The 8,116-nt window shown below is 32.1% G+C and overlaps 1 protein-coding gene across 1 annotated transcript; it reads left to right on the plus strand.

The window, feature by feature from the left end:
- The first annotated feature begins 5,130 nt into the window (after nt 1–5,130).
- Nucleotides 5,131–7,054, plus strand: LOC107643772 (uncharacterized). The gene has a single exon (XM_088486261.1). It carries the CDS (start codon nt 5,432–5,434, stop codon nt 6,713–6,715), a length of 1,284 nt encoding a protein of 427 aa, XP_088342387.1. The 5' UTR covers nt 5,131–5,431; the 3' UTR covers nt 6,716–7,054.
- Nucleotides 7,055–8,116: the final 1,062 nt, after the last annotated feature.

Consider the following 8,116-nt stretch of genomic DNA (forward strand, 5'->3'; position numbering starts at 1 on the left):
AGGCTCAGTTGTCATGTTTTCAGCTTTGTGTTCGAAAATCTCTGTGAGGTTTCCTCTGGAGTGTTGTGCTTTAGCTTGTTGTAAACATCTCCTTAGGGTCCTCTCAGGTTCAGGGTCAGGATTAAAGAGAGGTTCTTTATCTCTGTTCCTGCTCATAAACAAGAAAAGAAAGCTTCTATGCCTGAGTATAGAGGACTTCCAGTGAGATGTGAAGAAGAAAAGAAGAATGAAGATAGAAGAAGAGAGAGAGAATTTAAATAAAGGGGGGGTAGAGAATTCAAAAATTAGAAGTAAAAGGAGAAACTAGAATTAAAATATTTTTGTTTTATTTTAATTGTTAATCAAAGAGGAAATTAAAAGCTAATTAACTAAAAAGATTTTGAAAATTGAAAGAAGATTTTTGAAAAAGAAGAGAGAGAAATAAAAGAGAAGTTTTCGAAAAAGAAGAGAGAAAAAGTAGTTAGGAAGTTTTGAAAAAGAAGAGAGAGAAAACAAGTAACTAATTAAGAAAGATTTGAAAACAAGATAAGATAGAAGATTAGAAAAAGATTTGATTTTAAAATTTTGAAATTAGGAAAGATATGATAAGAATTTGAAAAGATTTTGAAAAAGATTTGATTTTGAATTTTAAAATTGAAATAAGATAAAATTAAAGATTTGAAAATTAAATTTGAAAAGATAGTAAAGTTCTAAAAAGATTTGAAATTAAAATTTAAAAGAAGATAAGATAGAAAAGTTTTAAATTAAAAAGATAAGATTTGAAAAAAAAAAAGATAAGATTTTAAAAATTAAATTTTTAACTTTACTAATAAGAGAATACCAAATTTAAAAATTTTTGAAATTAAATTAGGTAAGATTTTTGAAAATTATGATTAAATGTAGAAAAGATATTTTTTATTTTTTATTTTTTTAATTTAATGAAGAAAGAGAAAAACAACTAAAAGACACCAAACTTAAAATTTTTAGATCAAAGGACACTAGAATTCGAAAATTAGGAAAACAAACAACTAAAAGACACCAAACTTAAAACTTTTAGGATCAAAACAAGAAAAGAAAAAAGAACAAGAACACTAAGAAGAATTTCTAAAATTCAAAGAACAAGATGAACACATAAAAGACACCAAACTTAAAACTTGACACTAGAATCAAACAAAAGACACAATTTTTGAAAATTTTTAGAAAAAGACACCAAAAAATTCGAAACTTTTACCAAGAACAAAAACAAAAGACTCAAACAAAAGACAATGATTAATAAAGAAAAGAAAATATTTTTGAAAGTTTTTTATTTTTTTTTGAAAAAGAAAATAAAAGACTCAACACAACAGTAAAAGGTACCTAATTTAAGCAACAAGATAATCCGTTAGTTTGTTCAAAACTCGAACAATCCCCGACAACGGTGCCAAAAACTTGGTGCACGGAAATTAACTCCGCACAACTGAACCAGCAAGTTCATTGGGTCGTCCAAGTAATACCTGAGGCGAGTCAGGGTCGATTCCATGAGGATTGTTGGTTTGAAGCAAGCTATAGACACCTTGTAGATCTTAGTCAGGCAATTAGAAAAGATGTATGTTGTGAAAACGCATAAAGACTAAATAAAGATAAATTTACTCAGTGGTTGTAAATTCAATGATAAGAAGATGGTTGAGGCTTCGGAGATGCTTCATTCTTTTGGATCAACCTTTCTTACTGTCTTCTTTAATTGTGAGTGGTTTCTTCCATGGCAGGCTATAAGTGATCAGCACCGGTTCAATGGCCGCCAATCTTCCTCTCTCAGGCCGAACGGCAGGTTTAGTGTGCGTCCAATCTGAATGAGGGTGAAGCTCCTGCAGTTCATCCCCCTTGATGATCCTACTCAAAATGCCACAGACAAGGTCGAATCTTCCGGAACTCTGAGAATGTTGCGCCTTAGTTCTAGCCTCTACCACAAAGACTCTAATCTCCCCGTGCCTCTACTGAACTGGTGTTTTGAGAAGTCTCCAACGAAGTCGTGGATTAGCCATCTAAGAGATGTATAATCAAGCTTGTGGTTCAGTGATCTCTGATTAAAGACTCACACTGAACCCATGTAGAATGGAGATAACTTGTCACAGTTCATCTCATTCATAAGATTGAAGAACGAAGATACATCTTAGAATAAAATCACACATAAATTGAATAGAACAGTAGTACTTTTATTAATCCATGAAAATCAGTAGAGCTCCTAACCTTAACCTAGGAGGTTTAGTGACTCATACTGACAGGAAAATATAATGAAAGGTTCAAATGGGCAAAGATATGCCGGAGAGCTCTTAAACAAGGGTGATATTCTCCTTTTAATACTAATCTAATAACTAAGGATTACAGAAATATGATAAACTAAGTTGATAGTGCGAAAATCCACTTTTGGGGCCCACTTGATGAGTGTTTGGGCTGAGCTTGAGTGTCTCCCATGAGCTAAGGTCCCTTAGGGGCGTTGAACGCTGGCTAGGGACCCCCTTTTGGGCATTGGACGCCAGCTACTCCTCTGTGGGTGTTGGACGCCAGGAACGAGGTAGGTGGCTGGCGTTGAACGCCAATTTTGGGCCTTCATTTTCGAAGCAAAGTATGAACTATTATATATTTCTGAAAAGCTCTGGATGTTAGCTTTCCATAGCCGTTGAGAGCGCCCATTTGGACTTCTGTAGCTCCAGAAAATCTCTTTCGAATGCATGGAGGTCAGATCCTGACAACATCTACAGTGCTTTCTCTGTCTCTGAATCAGACTTTTGCTCAAACTTTTCAATTTCAGCCAGAAAATACCTGAAATCACCATAAAACACACAAAACTCAAAGTAGAATCCAAAAATGTGAATTTTGCACTAAAACCTATGAAAACATAATAAAACTTAAACAAAATATACTGAAAACTATATGAAAATGATGCTAAAAAGGGTATTAAAGTATCCGCTCATCAATGACCAAAATATTGCGTCACACTAAATTGAGTTACCGTCGAATTTATCCGTCAGTTACTATTCCGACCCAAGTTTTCCATTTTTCCTCCAATTATTACCAATGACTTTACTGTCGGAATAGTGAATCCGACGGTAAAAGTTTGACACGACGAAATAGTTCCCATTTCTGCTTGTAAATCCGATGGTAACATGCGATACTAAATTCGCCAATAAATCCGATGATACCCAACGCTTTTCTTGTAGTGGATAAATTCGCCTCTAAACTCTGCGTAAAATCTCTGGAAAAAGTAACACGCGAGGTACGTGTTGCCCTCTTCGGGCTACGTGGTGAATCTCTGATAAAACTGCCTCAAAATTTTGCGGACAACTGCAAAAAAAACTTGTAGGGTGCATATTGTGTTAGGTTTATCTGCACCTCTACACTTTTACATAATACCCCAAATAACAATATTTAACCAAAATATGGCCACTTTCTTTCCATATTAAAAATAATTGTTTCAATATTTGGGTACACATCTAAATTTGTTTTTCTAATAAATAAAATAAATTCTAAATTATATTTATAGACACGTGTGTGTTAATTTATATTTATACACTTTATTGTATATTTTATTTTCAGTATAGACAAATTCTTTATAAAAGTAACTCGCCTTTTGGTATAGACAAGATAAATAAAAAATAATTAAAAATTATTAATCGTTTCTTACTTATCTTATCTATACTAGAAATAAAATACATTCATAAAGAATTTGTCAAAATGAGATATATAATAAACTAATAAAATGTATAAACCTAAATTAATTCATGCGTGTTTATAAGTGTAAATTTAGTGTTTATGTTATTTATTATAACAAATCCTAGATTTTGTCAATAATAAACATTATTCGAATTACTCTTAATTAAAAATGGGAGGGCCTTTGATTGAAGTAGTACTTCAATTCAAAGTTGTCAACATTGTGCAATGAGCGTACATACATGCAAGGAAAGTAAGCCAATGGAGTGATGTTTGTCTTTGTATTTAATTGTTGCTTCACTAAATTTTGCAGTTCCAGTCTCTTCCCTACACAATAATGCCTGCAGGAGCTAGTGCTTTATTATTTTTCCCCTTCTTTTATTGCGTTACCTTTTTAAATTGTTTTATAATCCTCTCCCCTTCTATAGCTATCATTGTTTTCTACCTGTAGTGAAAACGTAAAGGAAACGCCTGTGTGTTTCCCTTTCTCTCGCCTTAGTTTGTTCATAAATATTAAAAAATTATCAAAATTTATTATTTTTATTATTAATTAATTATTAATAATTAAAAACATAAAATAAAATATTATATTAGATAATTAAATTAAAAAAATTTAATTAATAATTAAAAATAACAACAAAAAATAATAAATTCTAATATTTTTTAATATTTTTTTATTTTGTTAACCATTTAAAAGATGATATATGAAAAAAATGTGAGCAAAATTTAATTTTTAGATTTTATTTTCATTTTTTAAAAAATTCGATTATTCACAAATAAATAAATATTCTTGGTGCAACATACTAAATTTAAAGATAAAAATATTTTATTTTGTTAATAATGTTTATAAAAATTTGCACCAAAATTTCTAGTTACTTTTTAATAATATATTTAATTATTTTATCATATTTTCAATTTTTTAAAGACTTATTTAGCATTTGTTACTTTTAAGATTTTTTTTATTAGGGATATAAAATTTTAAGTATCATTTTGATAGTTTATCTTAAATCAAAATGTATACAAAAATATAATTCTCTTTTTTTGCTTCAAAAATATTTGGTGATATATATATATGAGTTTAATGTTAATAATATCAATCATCTTAGATGAATATAAAAAAATATCACTAATTAATCAACCGAATATGAATATATAGAACAATATGAAATAATTAGGTATTCATATTTATAAGAAAATTTTATAAGTAATATAGTTATTATATTTTATAAATAATATAATCAAATTTGAATCATATCCATAATTAAGATAATAAAAATAATATAATATTCAAAAATGTTAATTATTGTGATGCTACAAAAAAGCTTGAATAAAAAAATTAATTGGTTGATCACTCTTCTAAAAGAATGTGTAAAATAATTTTAAAAAATATGAAAAATACATCATTGGCCGTGTGATATATTTCTAAAACTCGTATAATATTTTAAGTTCCAACTATTCAAAAAGTCCCATAAATTCGAATTAGTAATTTAGTATAAAAAATAGATAAACCGTAAATGAATAGATTTGATGTACAATAGACATAAAACGATGGATTTATGTAGCATGCTTTCTTTAAAAAAAGAATCACTCATATCCCTAGAAAGAGAGCCTGCTTCTTGAAGCGAAGTATTTTTTTTACACTTTCTTTCCTCTCTCAGTTTTTCTCATCATTGAACCAACTCAATCCCTCTTGTCCAATTTTTTGCTACTCCACTTTTACTAAAGAAAGCTCCATCTAGCAGAGAAATCATCTACTCCCGTAGCCATGAAGGAGAGAAACAAAGGAGTCTCAGCATACAACAACAACATGGATTATTACTACCCATCAACCTCTTGTGAATTCACATGTAAGAAGCACCCTTCTTCTTCGTCGGTTGGTATCTGCGCGCTTTGTCTCGAGGACCGTTTGGTGAAGCTAATCTGCTCGGATTGCGGCGAACAGAGGCTCTCTTCCTGCTCTTGCTCAGACGAGATTGCTACTTCCCATCGCAACTCGTGCACGGTTGACGTGGGAAGCCTTGGCAGGGTCTCTTTCTTGATCGACAACGACAAGAACCAGACGTCGCCGATTCTTCAGAACTTAACAACCTCTTCTTCCTATTCCAACAACCATAACAAATTGCACGAAAGAGTGGTAGATGAGGCTACAGTTTTGCGAAGGAGCAGCAGCAACAGCGTCGAGATAAAGAAAAGTAATATCGGTGGAGGTGGCAAATTTTGGAAAATTGGGAAGCTGTTTAGGAAGAACAATAGCAAGAAGGGGAAAGAGTATTATTGTGGGAGAAGTGTTGGTGGTTTTGATGATAACAATGGCAATGGCAATGGCAATTATGTTAATCACATTGCCGGCGGCGGCGCGTGCGTATCGAGGTCAAGGTCGCTATGCAGTTTCCGCGGTGGTGCTCTGTTTGGATCTGAGGACGGTACAGATTCGGTTGTTCCATCAGGTGCGAGAAGCTCAATCTCCGCAGCGAGAAGTTCGGGTGTGAATGGTGGTTTGTTCTTGGAGTCTGGTAGAAGAAGTGGGTACAGTGAAGCTACCGAGCCAAGAAAGAGTGGGTTTGATGGTCTGTTTCTAGATTCTTCTTCTGAGATTATTGATGGTGTGATGAGAAAGGGTAATAATGGAATAATAGATAACGTTGTTGATGGTGGTGGTGGTGGTGGGTTCTATGGGGTTAATAGGCGCGTGTTTTCGCTAAGAGAGAGCGATTTCAAGGGCATGGATGAGTCTAGTTTTATTGATTTGAAGCTTGATTACTCATCGGAATCAAGGGCGGAGCTGTTTCCTCCTTCAAAGATGATGACGAGTGATAACTTTAATGTTAATACACTCCCCGCTTTTGGAAGCACAAGACATGGTGGTGGTGATGGAGATTTTGTTGTTGGGGATGGAGTATCTTTAACAAGTGGAAGAGGAAGGAAGAGCATGAAAGGTTGGAGATGGATTTTCAGATATAGCAATTCAACAAACAGGGGGAGTGCAAGGAGAAGGGATCAACAAGAAGACCTTATGTTCAATGCTCGAGACAAAAACAACATATTTTAATTAAGCTATGGTTTAAATTTTGTCTCCAGTTACTCATAACTTCAAATTTTTCTTTCTTTCTTGTGCAGTACTAATGTCTAATGCGTAAATGTTTTTTGCTAGAGGGAAATGGGAATTTCATTCATATACTTCTTGGAAACTGCCTTGCCAAAAATAAATGTATATCTATCCATAGTATCTTACTAGAAAGAAAGGAGGAAAGTGCCTCTCTCAATCTCGATCACTAATACTACACAACAATAGTACTTATTAGTAGAAGAATAAGCTTGGACCAAGTTTGAATTTACAATTTTTCCAATTTAATAATAAACATTGTTACAACTTGCGAGCTCTTTAACAGATGTGGTTGCCGATTTTGACAATTGACATGTTGCTTTTGCTATCTAATATATGGTATAGATTTTAGACTTTTTGGATCATCAAAAGCAAGTACTCTGCCAAGGACTTTAAATGTTGGTGATCTACTTTGTTGGAAGAAAGGGTCACGAAACATAGATGGGACTCTTTCGACTCGTCTTCTTATGTCTAGCAACTCTGGATTCAAATGAAAGAAAGAAAAACCCTAGAAGAAACAGAATGCATAACTAAAAACTGATTCTGTCAGCTCCTATAATTGTGGGGAGAAGAGTCATTTTAAAATTTAAACATGAATGTGGACTCAATAAAAAAGAATAAAGCATATGTGAAAAAGGTCTTAATTGCCATTCTTAGTGATTCTGTTAAGGAACATGAGAATGAAGATGATCTTGATGATGTTGTCAACCATTGATTCATGGCAGATTATGAATATGAGAACTATGTACGGGAAATCCTTAGAAAATTCTCATAAACTATGCAAAACATATTTGAAACTTAAAAACTCAGAAATATAATGCTTCTAAAATAACATTTTTAAAAGAAAAAATTGAGAAATTAAAGGATGCTCATAAAAATTTTAGTAAATAAATCTTTGTGTTCTCATATAAAAGAATCTTAAAAGGATCCTACCAGGATGCACTAGATTTATGAAAAAGAGTTTTTTTAGTTTTTTAGAACTATTAAGCTTCTTAAATATGATTTAGATAGATAGTTAATGGATTCAAGAATTTGAAAATAATGTTTGGTGGTCAAAAACCATATTTTGTCAGAATTAGCTTGGGACATGATGAGAAAGGTTGTGAGAAGAATACACAAACAAAACCTTTTTGTATTACTTGCTATATGTATCGAAGACAGGAAATATTTTTTTCTTTGGCTTGGTAACAAGTGTAGCAGCTTTCCATACTTGGTGTGATATCATTTTCTATGATATTTTTTTTTTTATCATTGTTGTTTTGTACAATTTCATCTGTTTATTGGTCATCTTTAATTGATTCCTACCATATTCATCATAATAAATTAGTTAGAATAGAAAACTACTAA

Source organism: Arachis ipaensis, chromosome B5, assembly GCF_059453495.1.
Source record: "Arachis ipaensis isolate K30076 ecotype BB chromosome B5, ASM5945349v1, whole genome shotgun sequence".
NCBI lineage: Eukaryota > Viridiplantae > Streptophyta > Magnoliopsida > Fabales > Fabaceae > Arachis > Arachis ipaensis.